Source organism: Notolepis coatsorum, assembly GCF_963971535.1.
Source record: "Notolepis coatsorum genome assembly, chromosome: 13".
Taxonomy (NCBI): Eukaryota; Metazoa; Chordata; class Actinopteri; order Aulopiformes; family Paralepididae; genus Notolepis; species Notolepis coatsorum.
Window position 1 is genome coordinate 53,072,836 of NC_140177.1, and position 17,644 is coordinate 53,090,479.

The 17,644-nt window shown below is 42.4% G+C and overlaps 1 protein-coding gene across 1 annotated transcript in view; it reads left to right on the forward strand.

The window, feature by feature from the left end:
- The first annotated feature begins 3,011 nt into the window (after positions 1 to 3,011).
- LOC311239587 (uncharacterized protein) overlaps positions 3,012 to 17,644 on the forward strand; it is a 28,482-nt gene continuing 13,849 nt past the window's right edge. The window contains exon 1 of the mRNA XM_084327954.1: positions 3,012 to 3,300. Coding sequence (XP_084184080.1) covers positions 3,179 to 3,300 — 122 coding nt within the window. The 5' untranslated portion in view covers positions 3,012 to 3,178. The remainder of the gene's footprint in view (positions 3,301 to 17,644) is intronic.

Consider the following 17,644-nt stretch of genomic DNA (forward strand, 5'->3'; position numbering starts at 1 on the left):
TTTCAGTGCTATGATATTTTCTGAATCCTGACTGAAATTCTTCTAAGATGTTGTTTTCTTCAAGAAAGGAATTTATTTGAACTGAAACTATCTTTTCAAGTACTTTACTAATGAATGGTAGGTTGGATATTGGACGATAATTTGCCATTTCATTACTATCCAAGTTAGGTTTTTTTAGTAATGGCTTTACAACTGCTGTTTTAAAGGCATCCGGGAAAATACCAGTCCTAAGGGAAGTGTTTATGATATCTAGCACAGGGCTTGAAACACTTAAATACCCGTTTGAAGAAAGCTGTAGGTATAGGGTCAATGTCTGAGGTGGAGGAGTTACATTCTGAGACAGTTTTGCAGAGTACATCTAATGTGATGCATGTGAAACTTCTCATGGTTACATTGCACGGTTTGCCGCAATCAGCTTTATTTCCATCATGAGTAATGCTGGCCCTGATCAAGGTTATTTTGTTGTTAAAGAATAGTGCAAGTTCTTCACACTTAACCGTTGATGACTGAGGAGGTGTAGGGGCAGTGTTGAGTAGTACATTAATAGTGGAAAAGAGGATTCTGGAGTTTCCAGCATTTTCTGTAATGATTTTAGAGAAGTAATCTTTCCTTGCTAAGCGGATGGTTTTATTATAAGCAGTTAAAGCATCTTTGTATATATCACAGCATATGGTGGTTTTTGCTGCATGACATTTCCTTTTTTCTTCGTTGACCGTATTATAGTTTAACCAGGGCGAGGCTCTAGTTTTCTTCTTTTTCGTTTTTAATGGGGCGACAGAATTTAATATAGATGACATTGCATCATTGAGATTTTCTACCATTTCATTTAGAGAGCTGTCATGATTGTGTGGTTCATGTAGTCTGATAAGATCAATGAACTTTGATTCAGCTTTGTCGTTTAGGAGCCTCTTTTTAACTATGATTTATTTTTTTGTTTTAGTAAGGGTTATTTGAGTATCAAAAAATATACAGTGATGGTCGGAGAGAGGTAATTCAGTTATTGAGATATTTGTTATGCTTAGCCCAGTTGTTGTTATAACTAAGTCTAGTGTATTCCCAAGCCTGTGAGTTGCATTTGTTATATGCTGTATTAGGTCAAAGCTATCCAGTAGATTTTTTAGTTCTATAGTTTTGGAGTCTGTTTTCTTATTAAAATGGATGTTCAAGTCGCCATTTAGGATCACCTTATCATATCCGGTAACACATAGTGAGATCAGTTCAGAGAGCTCCTGTATAAATATTGGTGAGTGTCTAGGCGGGCGGTATATTGTGACAATAATAGTTGATTCTGTTTTTAGTTCAATGGCAAGATATTCCATTGACATGAACTCGCCTAGTTCTGTGATTCTAAACAAGAGTTTTGAGGAGAAGATTGCTGCAACTCCTCCACCCCTTTTATTTTTTCTGGGTATTTGAAAAAAGTTATAGTCTGGTGGACAAGCTTCTATCATTATTGATGTAGCTGTGTCATTATTTAGCCATGTCTCTACTAGGCAGATGCAATCTAAGTTATTTTCTTTAATCAGATAATTTACTAAGAATGTTTTATTATTCAGTGATCTGACATTTAGGAAAGCAAATTTTATTTGTTAGACTTCTTTAGAGGAGGTCTGCTTTGGCTTGACCGTGATGGCCCTGAGGTTAATAGCAGGTAAACGCATTGATGGCGTATATTTTTCACCATGCCATTGGCTGGTTATGATTACTGGTATGTTTTGAGAGATGGCATGGCAATTGTGCTATACTGCACTGCACTGACTGTACTGTGCTTTCGGGGACATTTGATCAGACGAGATGGCCTTGTGTGATATGGGGGGGGGGGGGGGCCTTGTGCTGCTGCACTTCGTGGTGAGATTGTGTCCTTCATGACTATCTCTCGTGCTGGTATGAGCTTAATATTCTTGGAGGCCATCAAGGCATGACGCATGTTTGCTGCTAGGAGCTTTGAACCTAAGCGATTTGGGAAGAAGCCATTTCTTTGAAAACGTTCTGGGTTATTCCAGAAAACATTGAAGTTGTCAATGAATTTCAGGCCGTGTACAAGACATGCAGCCCCTAACCATGAATTAAAATTTAGGAGTCGACTGAATGCTTCTTGTCCTCTGCGAAAGCATGCAATTGGTCCACTGATGGACACAGACTGATGTTTGTCTAGTGTGTTCATTAAACGTGTGAAATCGTCTTTCAAAGTATCTGTGCCAGTCTTCTTTCGCAGGATGTCAAACGATCCAGAGTGAATGACAATTTTTGTTATTCCCGGTCTGATTAGTGTTGGAAGTATTTCGGCCAGCTCTTTCACAGATGTATTGTCTAGACAGATATTTTCTGTGTTTGCCATCTCCACATACCTTGTTGTGGAATCTCCAATCAGTATGCAGTCTATTTTCTGTGTGAGGTTAGCATTTTTCTTTCCAACAGTTTTGGGGCCGTTTGTATTCCAATGTACCCAACCCCCCCCCCCCACCTCCAATGTACAGCCCCACCCAACCCAACCCCACCTACCCAACCTCCTCCAAAGTACAGTTTCTATGTCAAATGTAGGTCAGTATTCCAATGTACAGTGTCCCCCCCCTACCCCCCCTCCAATGTACAGCCCCACCCCACCTACCCAACCTCCCCCAATGCACAGTTTCTATGTCAAATGTATATACACTCTTTTTCTGGATTTTTTTAGTATCACAAACAGTACTGTATTTGAAAATCTGGTATGTCATAAATGTATAGATGTAGCAGTAGCCTACTGTCTATCTGTATGTCGTGTGTGTCATATGATGAATTGAAAATGGAGGACCCTGATGGAAACAAGACGAAAGTCTTTCTCAGGTCTGCATCCTCTTAACAATTGTATGTATTGAGCTGTACTGTACTGTACCCATTCTGCAATCTGTTAATAAACTTTTCAATCAATCAATCAATCAATCAATCAATCAATCAGATATACCCTACTCGTCCCATCAGCTGCTGCAGAGCAACATGCTCAGTGCGCATGCGTTCTGGATTCGGGATTTCTCAATATGGCGGCGAAATGCAACAGTCTGTTTTCATAGCCAACTACCTAACTACGTTCCGTTAGTTGGGTTTAATTGTTAATCCGTGACATATAGTGTAGTAGTATTACTCGCGTAATATCGATGTTTAATTGCTAATGCGTTTGTTTTAGAGATTGCATTCGGCAAAAATGAATTGCTCCACGAAGGTAGTCCAGGTGACGAATGTGGCCCCGTGCACGACATCCGAGCAGATGAGAGTGCTCTTCGGATTCCTCGGAACCATCGAAGAACTGAAGTTGTTTCCGCCAGAGTGAGTTGTTCTTCTGACGCCATAGTAACACGTTAGCTAGGGTTGGTAACTTACCTAAGTGATGTTAACCTAGCTAACGTTACATGCAAATAAAACGTCTTAGCTAAGCCAAGTAACGTTAGCTAACGTTACGTATTTGATTCAATGGAAGCGTTCCCCCTACGGTGTAATAATAGAATACATCATATAGCTTAGCTTATTATATTGTAATGTTGTAACTAACAGACACAAACACCATATCTTGCAGTTAGGGTTATGAGGATAACGTTAAAATGACCTATCTGTATGTCATGTATGTTATGATGAATTGAAAATGGGGGGCCCTGATGTAAACAAGACGAAAGTATTTATCTGGTCTGCATTCCCTTAACAATTGTATGTATTGAACTGTACTGTACCCATTCTGCAATCTGTTAATAAAGTTTTCAATCAATCAATCACCTAGCTAGTTAGCTAACTTAGCTCTTGTTTCTGCTAAGGCTCCGCTAAATCACACTCCAGTGTATTGTGGCAGACAGTCCACCACACAATATCACACTGACCACCACCACTAATGCCTGGCCTGACCAGGGTGATACTATGACACGTTAACGGTGATCTGTGAGATATGGATAACGTTATGTTTTGCTGAGGCCTTGCGCGATATCTTTGTGTTAACGTCAGTTCTTTCTTCCAATATGGCTGGCTGCCTGTAACCATTGGTAACCACTTTAGAAACATAATGCCTATTTTCTATGTAGTGGTACAATAGGTACAACTTTAGAAAAGCATGATAGTACTGTGACTTGTTTACAAGATCCAGTAATAAGACAGCTATTTGTTTAATTTCTGTTATTAATGATCTGCTATAATCCGATATAATGTGTTCTGTAATATGAAAAAAAAATCCTACGGTTTGTACATACTGAAACCACTGAGACTTGGAACCATTGTAAATGGAACATAATTATCCAGTATAATGTCAATGCTGTTGTGTACGTGCAAGTACCCAAACAACCTGTGCATCGTCGATCGCACGCTCGCCACTGATGATCAAAAGTCTTTCAGACCACAATGATCTCCCTACAAATTAAACATTTCGTTTTTGTATAAATTGCCTGTTAGGCCTTTTCTTTATCATAAATCGATCAATAGAGACCGTATTAGATCCCCAATTATCATATCATGGGGTATCATTGGAAAGCCACTAGGCTTGGGCGGTATGACGGTATGACGGTATACCAGGGTATTTAGAAATCCCGACGGTATTGAAAATCAATACCGTCCGTCACCGTCAAAATCACAGATGCGCTTCAGTTTATATAACGGTGAAACAGAGTTTTGAGTGTAGTGCACACACGCGCCAGCAGAGGGCGAGACCGCTCTAGTGGAGCGAGTGGGTCACAACGGTGTTCAAGTTTTACGGTAATGTTGCGACAGTGCTGTGAAAATACCGTAAAGCGTTGTGACGAGAGTTGGTGTGTGTTGTTGTGGAGCAACTGGTGGAGCAAGCAAATAATCAGTCTCTTATTATATGTGAACTAAAGAGTACAAGGTTTTAGGGCTGACCTTCGAAGCTTTGGGGCCGAGCTTCGATTTTAATTCGAAGCTTCGATTTTTTTTTTTTTTTTTTTTTTATCTTATGTTGTGGGACTTGTACAGCACTTTCATAAACTTTGTTGTTTTTAAATGTGCTCTATAAATAAAGTGGGTTGGATTAATTAATTAAGTAGCCCCTTTCGTGACTGAGCCAACAAGGTTTCACTCGGCTGTGTGATTTAATTCAAGGTGGATCGCTGTTGTCGTTTGAACAACTTCAGATTTCATGGGAACTACCAATCCCCCAAATCAAGAATGTTTAAGATGAATGAAGTAAGATTTTGATTATTTGAAATATGGCCTGTGTAGACTAAACTATGCACAGAATTATGTCAGTCGACTCTACAAGTTCCGGATTCTACATGGTCCGGCAATGTAGACCTTGTAGACTCCACTACAGACCAATTATCAGTGAATGTTCATGCATTTTTAAGAAGGGCAACTTTCACAAAAAAACAAAGAACTCACCAACATCTCAGTAGCACCTTATCTAAATTTTATTTCCTATTTTGTTTATTCATCCCAGTATCTTTCTTTCTTATGTGTGGAATTCTACAAGGCATGTAGGTGTATATGTATTTGAGGATGATATCCTTCAAACAGGCAATAGTGATGATATAATTTGGGCAGTGCTGAGCTGGGTTACTTTCCTCCAGTGTATTTGTCCCCCGGCCCCACGTGCGCACGCACACACACACACACACACACACACACACACACACACACACACACACACACACTTAGTCATTTAGCTGACGCTTTTATCCAAAGCGACTTACAAGTTCTGTACGACAAGACAGCAAGAAGGGTACAACTATCAGCTGAGTAACAAGGTTTATCAAAGTGTTGCGTGTTACAGTGTAGGTTAGTTTATTAGGAAAAGTGCATGACAGTAAGGTTAGTCACGGTTAGTTTTTTTTTTTTTTTTTTTTTTTTTAACTTCGATTTTTTTTTAATGTTCGAAGCTTGTGCCATCGAACGAAGCTTCGAAGTATTTAAGACAGCCCTACAAGGTTTACACAACAGCCCCCACCGCCTTTTTATTGTATTTGTACCTGTACTGTACTATCCGCTGTCAGCTGTTTATCTCTCTCTGTGAGCTACTGACTCTTACTCTTAAACAGCCTCTCCCTGAACGTCAGCAAAACAAAGGAGATGATTGTGGACTTCAGGAGGTCGGGGGTCAAGGACTACAGCCCCCTCAGCATCGACGGGGCACCGGTTGAGAGAGTCAACAGCTTTAAGTACCTCGGAGCCTACATATCCGAGGACTTGACATGGACCACACACATTGACAGTGTTGTGAAGAAGGCACGACAACGCCTCTACTTCCTCAGGCGCCTAAGGAAGTTCCAAGTCAGTCAGAAGATCCTTAAGAACTTCTACTCATGTACAATTGAGAGCATCTTGACCGGCAACATCACCTCCTGGTTTGGGAATAGCACTGCACAAGACCGAAGCAGACTACAAAGAGTGACACGTTCAGCCGAACGCACAATTGGAGGGGGGCTCCCCACCCTCCAGAACATTTACAACAAGCGTTGCAAGGGCAAGGCTAAGAGAATCATTAAAGACTCCAGTCACCCGAACAACTGCCTCTTTGAACTGCTGCGGTCAGGCAAGCGATACCGGAGTCTCAAGGCGAGCACAGAAAGACTCAGAAGAAGCTTCTATCCCCAGGCCATCAGGCTGCTAAACGAACAATGAATGAACACTACACAACAACAACCACCAAACGCACATAGCACACACATCCACACGCACACACTCACTTTAAACAAACACACTGTAGCACCCACTCCACACACTTTATAGCACACACCCACTTTAAACAAACACACTGTAGCACCCACTCCCCACACTTTATATTTATTGATGAAGGATTGCACTACAACTCGTACACCTTACTGTAAATTGTACCTAAAATTGTACCTCATCCCATTTCTGCTTTGCACTAGATAGTACTGTACATTAGTACACTGCATAGTATTGTATATTATATGGTAACTCAGAACATTGTACATAGGTCTATACCGAACACTCTGACCTCATTTTTCTTCTTCTAAATTACATGCTATATTATGTTATTTGATACTATCTTGTCTAGCACAGTCTCTGGAGCGTAACAGTAAGAAGCATTTTGTATGAAAGTATTCTGTACTTCTGTATGACAACTATTAAAGAACTTGAACTTGAACTTGAGCTTGAATAACTAGCGTTAGCTTACGTTAACTAGCGTTAGCTCTGCGGCTAATCTTAGATTACCCTGAACTAAATCAATGACTAGGTTATAAAGCATTCGAGTAGTTTTCACTGCACATAGAAGTAGCCAAACAACGGGAGCATTTCGGGAGCATATGACCAAAAATAGTCTGCCATGGCTAGATGCTAACGCTAAAACGGTGCAGGCTTCTACCGGTGCGGGACTACCATTCTGAGAGCTGACGATGATTTGTTTACTTGGTAACACGGGTTGCCCCCCCCCCCCCCCCGCTGATGAATGAAAGTCATACCGTCAAATACCGTGCACCAGGGTATTATGTCCAGTGATGCCACAGATTACTTGTAAAAGTAATCCGATTACTGATTATTGATTACTCCTTTAAAAAGTAATCCAAGTTACTTTACTGATTACTTGATTATCAGAGTAACTTAGTTACTTTGAAAGTAACTAGGTTACGAAGTCGTCATCGTTCCCCCAACCGTTTTTTTTTAAAAACGCTTTATTGAAAGTGCATAAATTGTTTTTAACTTGTTTCTCTGCACATAACGTAAATTGTTAAACTAGTGCTTCAGCTTCTGTACCATCAAGTATGGTAAAGCAACAGTCTATGATGCTCACAGCATTAGAGCAGCCAGCCAGTGGTTTTACAAAACCAGTGTATATCCATTCACATCTAACAAATGCAGGCTGAACTATTCAATTATATCAACTGTAACTATTAAATTGTTTTTATAAATGTCTCTATAAACATACAATCAGTCTCTCTTTAACATGTAAATTAACTGTAAATCTGGCAAATAAGAGCTTTTGCTCTGCCACCATCAACCCTCCTGTACCTAGTCGAAGCGTCGGCTAGTGAATGAATGAATGAATGAATGAATGAACTGTATTAACAGATTGCAGAATGGGTACAGTACAGTACAGCTCAATACATACAATTGTTAAGGGGATGCAGACCAGAGAAAGACTTTTGTCTTGTTTACATCAGGGTCCCCCAGTGTTGTGATTCCAGATGCTTTCAATGCAATTGGATGTGCTGTTTTTAGCGGTAGACAGTATTTTGTTTCCTCCGCATATGAACGTGAAGTAGTGACTGAGGCTATACGAGCGTTTTGGGATGGAAGTCTGAACAGAAACTCACTTTTAATTTTGCCAAGCGTTTTGGGGTGGAATTCTCCGACGACGGAGCCCTGCTGTCACACGATTGGCGCATATGTCACATGACGTGCTGTGAAGACCCGCCCTACTCTGCCTCTGATTCGCAGACTGTGGATGGGGAATGTGATTGGACCAAAGCAGATGTCACTCACAGACAGAGTGTCCAGTCACGCCGCGGGGACACATTCTTGTGTAACCCTTTCACTGCCACACTACGTCACTCCCAAAAGAAAAACAGCTCAAAATGTATTTTTGACTGTCAAACGAAATAAAATACTGCATTCCGCCTGCATTATGAATTTATGATGAGATAGTAACGAAATAGTAATGCACAGCCACTTGGACAAGTAACTGCAATCAGATTACTGGCTTTTAAAGATTAACGCGTTAGATTACTATTTTCGGGGGAAAGTAATCAGATTACAATAACGCGTTACTTAGTAACGCGTTACCGGCATCACTGATTATGTCATAAAGGTTTGACGGTGTGAAAAAAAGGATACCGCCCAAGCCTAAAAGCCACACTCATTGGCTACAACCCTGTGCAAAGATTTTCGAGATCGCCAAATGATTGATGGAGCTAGAGCCCTGGGAGTCGGGGGTGGTAATTAGGGTTGGGCACCGAAAACCGTTTTTTTTTTTTTTTTATTATTCTTTTTCCCCCTCCATTTTCCTCCGATTTTTCTCCCATCCCAATGTTAGTCGTATGCCAATTCCCAGTCCCTTCCTGGTCGCTGCGCTTTACCCCCCCACAGTCAGATCATTTGGGAGAGTGGAGGCTACCACGTGCTTCCTCCGACACACGTCCAGCCAATCACCGCTTCTTTTCACCTGGCAGCGCGGATTCTCATTGAGAGGGCGTAGCGTGTGGGAGGACCACACTATCCCCCTCACGTCCAATCCGCGCTTAGCAGGCGCCCCGACCGAACCGTAGGAGTCGCTGTTTACAACGACCCGGACCCACCCCGCCAGCTTCTCCCACCCTCTGATACAGCCAATTGTATCAGTGCAGACGGCCAACCAAGCTGGTGACAACCCCGGAGCTGTGAGCTGGATTCGAACAGGCGAACCAAGCTCACAGCTCCGGGGCTGGTGACGAACGCAATCTCCGCTCGACCACCTAACCGCCCGAAAACCGGTTCTAATTAGGAACCGGTTCCTAACTTCCGGTTCTGGAACCGGAAGTAACATACCTGCATTTCGATTCTTAAAAAAAAAAAAAAAAAAAATTTACTTTGTTAATTAATACCCTAGTTACAGTACAGCAACCAAATTAAACTGTATCAAGTCAACTGAAAATGTGAATAGTATGAAAAAAATGTAAAAAAAAAAATTAAAATCTCCTGCGAAATAAGCTGTGACCTGCACCTCAAAGAATCGGAATCGTTCAGAACAGGAATCGATATGGAGAATCGGAACCGGAATCGTTCAAATCCAAACGATGCCCAACCCTAGTGGTAATGTGTACTTTTGCGTACTTTGGGGCACGCCTCCGATATCGGCATGTAACTCGAGAACCGCTGAACGGATTTTGTCACCTGAAAGGGCAATCGACAGGCAACAAATAATTCTATCTATATATTATATTGTATTAAAAGAAATGCACAACCGAGCCACTATAGGTCGGCAAAGAATCGTCCACATGTGGGCCCTTGGATGTTAAAGTGGAAATGAAGCAGTGAGCAATGTGATCCTAGTTTGTTTGTTGTGTACCTTGTGTAAGACAGGGTTCCATAATCAAATGTGAAATCTATCTTATTTGTCTGAAAAATCAAATATAATATCCCTGTTTTCAACATGGGCGCCGCCATTTTGTTGCTGACGTCATGGCTGACGTCATGGGGGTTGTTTGGTGTACACTGCTGGTTAGCTGCCTATAGTGAATGGGTCAGTAAGTAAATAAAATGTTGCCTACAAAACAACGGGACCGCGGTGTTTTTTTTTTTTTTTTTTGGTCTTTTTCCCCCTCCATTTTCCTCCGATTTTTCTCCCATCCCAATGTTAGTCGTATGCCAATTCCCAGTCCCTTCCTGGTCGCTGCGCACTTACCCCCCACAGTCAGATCATCTGGGAGAGTGGAGGCTACCACGTGCTTCCTCCGACACACGTCCAGCCAATCACCGCTTCTTTTCACCTGGCAGCGCGGATTCTCATTGAGAGGGCGTAGCGTGTGGGAGGACCACACTATCCCCCTCAAGTCCAATCCGCGCTTAGCAGGCGCCCCGACCGAACTGTAGGAGTCGCTGTTTACAACGACCCGGACCCACCCCGCCAGCTTCTCCCACCCTCTAATACAGCCAATTGTATTAGTGCAGACGGCCAGCCAAGCTGGTGACAACCCCGGAGCTGTGAGCTGGATTCGAACAGGCAAATCCAGCTCACAGCTCCGGGGCTGGTGACGAACGCAATCTCCGCTCGGCCACCTAACCGCTGGGACCGCGGTGGTTCTGTTTGTATTGCTCCTGGCTGTTCAAACTAATTTTACCATGTGAGAGAGAGGAAAGTTGGTTAATTTCCACAAACTACCAGTGAAAAAAACAGTGTTGTTGGCATGTTAGCTCAGGCTGGCTGCACTCAGGCGGCGTGATCAGCCTGTTGGACAGGGAATGAAGATCCCCAGAGAACACTTCATTGCCTCGGATTATGTTGTTGGGGGTGGAAGGTTTGTCCAGAAGACCACTAATCAGCTGAAGCCTGATGCGGTTCCCTCGGTCTTCGACAGACAGACCGGCGTTAGCTCTCGGGAGCGATGGCTAGCTAGTTGGCACCAGCCGGGGACCGGCATTAGCTCTCGGGAGTGATGGCTAGCTAGTTGGCACCAGCCGGTGACCGGCGTTAGCTCTCGGGAGCGATGGCTAGCTAGTTGGCACCAGCCGGGGACCGGCGTTAGCAACCGGGAGCGTCGCGGAGCATTCAGCCTGCTGGCTACCTAGATCCACTTCAACCAGCCGAGCGTCGGGAGCTCCAGCAGCTTGTCGATGTGCTAATAGCCTGGAGCCAGCTACCGTTAGCTTGCCGAGGCTCCAGCACACCGACAAGCTGTGTAGCCAGCTACCGTTAGCTTGCAGAGGCTATTAGCACACCGACAAGCTGTGTAGCCAGCAGGCTGAATGCTCCGCGACGCTGGTTGAAGTGGATCTAGGTAGCCAGCAGGCTGAATGCTCCACGACGCTCCCGGTTGCTAACGCCGGTCCCCGGCTGGTGCCAACTAGCTAGCCATCGCTCCCGAGAGCTAACGCTGGTGCCAACTAGCTAGCCATCGCTCCCGAGAGCTAACGCCGGTCTGTCTGTCGAAGACCGAGGGAACCGCATCAGGCTTCAGCTGATTAGTGGTCTTCTGGACAAACCTTCCACCCCCAATAACATAATCCGAGGCAATGAAGTGTTCTCTGGGGATCTTCATTCCCTGTCCAACAGGCTGATCACGCCGCCTGAGTGCAGCCAGCCTGAGCCAACATGCCAACAACACTGTTTTTTTCACTGGTAGTTTGTGGAAATTAACCAACTTTCCTCTCTCTCACATGGTAAAATTAGTTTGAACAGCCAGGAGCAATACAAACAGAACCACCGCGGTCCCGTTGTTTTGTAGGCAACATTTTATTTACTTACTGACCCATTCACTATAGGCAGCTAACCAGCAGTGTACACCAAACAACCCCCATGACGTCAGCAACAAAATGGCCGCGCCCATAATGATAAATGCTTCAGAAATGCACACAACAAATCGTTTTTTCTTAGAAACTGCTTATTTTTATAACGTGATTTCTTCTGTGGCTTATCTAAATACTAATGTGATGCTATGAATATGTATTTATCGCACTGCTTCATTTCCACTTTAAGAGGCCAATGTTTTTAAATATTTTTTTTGTAGCCAAGAGTAAAGACCATAACCCTATCAAAAACAGTAGTCAAAGTGTATATTTTCATTTTTACCGATGTTTTATACTAGGGATGCACAGATATGAAAATTTGCCACCGATACCGATTGTTCAACTAACACAATTGGCCGATACCGATATTTGTGGATTTTTTTAAAAAATATATATATATATATTTTTTATGAAACTACTGTATATTTGTGTTACAAATTGTGCTCACCGATATGAACATAGGCCTCTTTACTTACTTAAAAAAAGGAAACATCAAGAAATAGCACTATCTCTCTCCCAGTATGTTCTGCAGGGCTGCAGCTAGATACTAGTTCTCCCAGTATGGTCTACCGGCTGGGCTGCAGCTGGATACTATTGTCTCAACCAATGAAATTTTGATTACAGTAGATTCTGCCAATTACGTCACACACCGCTTGCACCCGCCTCTGCTGTTACCACCAATCGGCAAGCGCGTATACATTTTTTACTTCCGCTTTTGTCCGCCATTGATTTTGACGAGAGCTTTTCTACAACTACAACAACGGCGGTGCGGCCGACGTTTAGCTTTTAGCTCCGCAGGATGACTTAAACGAGGCATAATGATTTTACTGCAACGAATGTTATAATAAAACAAAGCCTTTCTATACATGTGTCTGATTGAAAACTTTTAACAGATTGCAGAATGGGTAAAACTCAGGGCTCTATGAGCAACGGAAGGAACTGAGCTAGTATGAACGCTTGCTACGTTCGGGTAAATAATATGCTGATGTTATTGAACGTGTAACACTAACTATATAACGTTAATGCCACAAAACGAATGCCTTGTTAATAGTGATGCACGATATAATATCGGCCGATATGGCCTTTTTTTTTTACACATCGGTATCGGTCCGATATCAAGATAGGGCAGATATTAAAAAATTATGCGTTTTGGAAAATAGCTCTTTATTTGATTATCATAAAGTGTTTTCTATACAGAGATATCGACATCGGTAAATATCGGTATCGGCCAGAACAGCAATATTAATATCGGTTATCGGTATCGGCCACAATTTTCACATCGGTGCATCACTACTTGTTAATCATAAGTAGTAACTTTGATGCAGTAGCTTGTGTGTGGGGGGGACTGGGGACAGCGTTGTGCAGGTCGCGAGTGAACTTTTTTTGTCTTTTGACGCTACACAAATTGATGGATATTTATCGGCTACTGTTATCGGCACATTCGAGCTTATCGGCCGATAGGCAGATTGCAGTCAACAAGGCACTTATCGCCCGATACCGATACCCGACTGATACATCGGTGCACCCCTATTTTATACGATTTATCGGAAATACAAATTTATCGGAAAATGCTAATTATCGTAAAAAACGCAAGAAATGACTAAATCCAGATTCAACCCTGCCATTGGAAAGAGGAGCATTTTCCCTATCCATAGATGTATGATTTGGCCATAATAAGGTCAAGGTCAAGTTCAAGGTCAAATATGGATTTATAATTAAAGTCGATTATCATTAATTACTGTATCTACAAATCCTTCTGTTTTTTTTTCTTTTTTCTTTCTCCTTTTTCCTCCGATTTTCTCCCATCCCAATGTTAGTCGTTATGCTAATTCCCAATCCCCTTCCTGGTCGCTGCGCACTTACCCCCCACAGTCGGTCTGGGAGAGTGGAGGCTATCATGTGCTTCCTCCGACACACGTCTAGCCAATCAACCGCTTCTTTTCACCTGGCAGCGCGGACTCTCACTGAGAGCGTGTAACATGTGGAAGGATCACACTACCGCCCTTAGATCCTATCCGCGCTTAGCAGGCGCCCCGACCGAACTGTAGGAGTCGCTGTTTACAACGACCCGGACCCACCCCGCCAGCTTCTCCCACCCTCTAATACTGCCAATTGTATTAGTGTGAACGGCCAGCCAAGCTGGTGACAGCTGTGAGCTGGATTCGAACAGGCGAATCCAGCGTCTTCGGGGTTGGTGACGAACGCAATCTCCGTTACGCCACCTGACCGCCCACAAATCCTTCTGTTTAATCATCTTCCCGCGGTTCATTTGCTTAGATTTTTTTTAAGTTGTGTTTGTCACATTTGTCATTTGCACACTGATGAAGGCCGGATGGCTGAAAACGTTTTGTGCGCTATAACAACTTGAAAATAAAAACGATATTCCGAGTGCGGTCCCTACCTTCTTTTTTGCAACTTAATTAATGTTGGACTACGCACCTGTCTGAGCGCAGTGGCTACCCCCTTTTTCTACTTAGATTTTTTGTACACATGATCTCAATAAGGTGGTGAATGAGCTCAGTGAGCATTTTCTCCTACCCGTATCCATTTTTTATCATCAAAAACATAAATCATAATTAATCAATTCATTTATTCATTACAGTTTACTCAGCCTACTAACAGACACAATATTTCTGACACTGGAAATACATACCCCCAGGTCCCTAGATGTTCCTAGATACCAAGAACATGCAAATTGACCTTGCAGAAGTGGAGCAATCTTCCATTTACTTAGGCATGTACCTTTAGGCGAAAACGGTCTACAGATTAACAGGTTAACGCTAAACACACAAGTTCAAGGACAACATAATGAAGGGGTCCTTTAGGTGCTTTTTTTTATCCCCTACATATTCAGCATTTTGTATAAATTATTTGTAACACTCAAATAAACATATGGATGTATAGCCTTTCCTACAAGGAGAACATTATAATTGATGTAATTAATGTTATCTGCATGCCTTTACATTGTTTTTTTTGTGTGAACCAATGTAATAAAAACAGTCAACCAACGAACAAGATTCTTGTACCGGATCTCCTCTCTGGTAAACAAGAATACCCTGAAGACTAACAGGAGCACTCATTCAAGGGTATGACTATGCTTGCACCTCATGGTACCAAAGCACCTCAAAGGCACTAAAAACAAGATTACAAACATCACAAAACAAACTGGTCAGACTACTGCTTGACCTTACTCCTAAAACCCACCTCACCCCTGCCCATTTTGACAACCTAGGATGGCTTAGAGTAGACGACAGAGTACAGCAACTTGCAATGGGCCTGGTCTACAAGACTACAACACTACACCATGTACATGTCGAAATACTTCCCAAAGGTCAGTGAATACAATGACCACAACATCAGAGGGAGTTCCACAAATCACGTTTGTTCAACCCAGATTCGGCTCAAACAAGGGATTAAACACGTTTCGCAATTATGCCACATCAATGTGGAACGCCCTACCCACAACCGTAAAAAAAATGTGAATCCCTACCCACCTTCAAAACCGCTCTCAAAGAGCACCTACGGGAGGCTGCAATTAGAAACTGGCACCCCTAAATGTCCAACCGCCCCCCCCCCCCACCTGACCCTCCCACCCCCTCCGATTGTACAGTTTCCTCCCCCTCGTATGTATATATTTTCTGTTAGGATCTCTGTTTAACAGTACTGTATATCTTGTATGTCACAAATGTAACAGTACTATATACCTGTATGTTGTGTATGTCATAAATGTCATTATGAATTGAAAATGGGGGACCCTGATGTAAACAAGACGAAAGTCTTTCTCTGGTCTGCATCCCCTTAACAATTGTGTGTATTGAGCCATACTGTATTGTACCCATTCTGCAATCTTAATAAAGTTTTCAATAAATTCTATCAATCAAACATGAACATGCGTTGTGGTGCCAGGGGTAGGGTCATTGTGCAATACACACAATTGTGCAATTGGACCAAACATAGCCACACACTACTATGTGTGTGGTGCTGCAACATTAAGTCTATTTACAGTTCCACAGTTTAGCCATTCAGCCTACTTAAAGTTGTATTCTTGAATTCATTCTGGGGCATATAGCTTACTATCAGTGTTTAAATATTTTCTTGCAGTTGTAAGCTATGCATTTCACTCTTAACACTTTGAGAGCCAGTCCGTGTTTTCCTTTTTACCCCCCTTGAATGCCCACATCCACTCCAATGTTAACGTTAATATCGCCTAATCTATGTTTTAAATTATGGCTGTGTCTAATCTGCCCGTCGCTTATCAAAGAAAAATTTTCCAGTCAACATTGTCATGGCAGATTGTTTTTTTATCGCTCCATTTCCGTTTGATAGCATTTTGAAAATCACTCGTTTTCGCGGAAAAAACAACACATTCTATGATAATCGCCTTTTACTGGAATATTCTAGAACGGTCATTTTTTGGCCTATTTATTAATCGTTTTCCAATAAACGCTAGATGATCGATAGTATATGTGTACGCATGCACGCTCGTGCCGCCAGTTGAAAATCGATTCTCCTATTTCGTGACCGCGAGCAGAGTCAAACAGCCTATCACCATAATCACATAAAAGCTTATATCTGTGAAAACGGGTCTGATTATCCTAATACCGATAACATAGATTCCTTACCTGAGATCAGATGGTATCCAAATGGTTTATTCCAATTCCCGATCGCCATTCGAAAAAATCGCTCATTTGATTGATCCATCGTGTATACAGTAAAACACATATTCCCCGCGGCTCGGAGGCTCCAGAGTGAACTCTGGTAGACCCCGGTTACATGAGTGAGAAGTAAAATGTGGAGTGCGGGGTGTTTTTTCCCATTAATTTTCATTGAGTCCAATCCAAAAGGGTGATTTACCATCTGGGAGACGATAGGGGGCGCTTTTTTTCACATCCGAGCGCCTGGGGTGACTGGATCTCCAACGGTAGGCTCGCTTGATGCAATATGATTTCAGATCGCTAATAAAAAAATAAAACGAATAAAACGAATATTCTCGTGAGTGGGCATTCAACCCGGGGGGTAATAACACGAGAAAACTCGTGGGTGGCATTCAAAGTGTTAACAGCAAGCCATAAAGATTGCAGACATCCAGGGATCAATTTGATTGATACTATCTTCCTCTGCCATGTTCCAATCATAGGCTATTACTTTTCAATTGCAAATGAGTCAAGTACAGAAACTCAGCCAACCACCCACGGTCCTTAACCAGCTATACAGACTGCTTATTACAACAGGACTGAGTCATTAACTCCACACCTGTTTCAAATGCAAATCAATCTAGGTCGAGAGGGAATTAAATCTGCCATAATGTGTTTGTTAACGTTGTAGTTAAAAAGGTGATTCATAAAATTATTCACACTAGTTGGAGAGAAATGGGTAGTATCATTTTTATTATTATTAAAAAATGTTCTTCCATCCCCCAATTTAGTCATTGTGCCAATTCCCGCCTGGTTGTTGTGCTGCCCTACTGTTGGTCTGGGGAGGGTGTAGTAGAGTCGTTCCCAAAGTCGGGGTCGCGACCCAAAGGTGGGCCGCGAGCAGCCATGGGAGGGCCGCGAGATGGTTTCCAAAAAAAAATTTAAAAATCTTTTATTTTTGTCAGGCCACTGAACTTAGAAGCAGGCCAGGACAGTGTTTCTAGTTGTATTCTAAAATTCTATTCTATTGTATTCTAAAATGTGACTATATGGTTTTATATTAACTTAATAAATAAACAAAAACGAAAAATCTACTTATT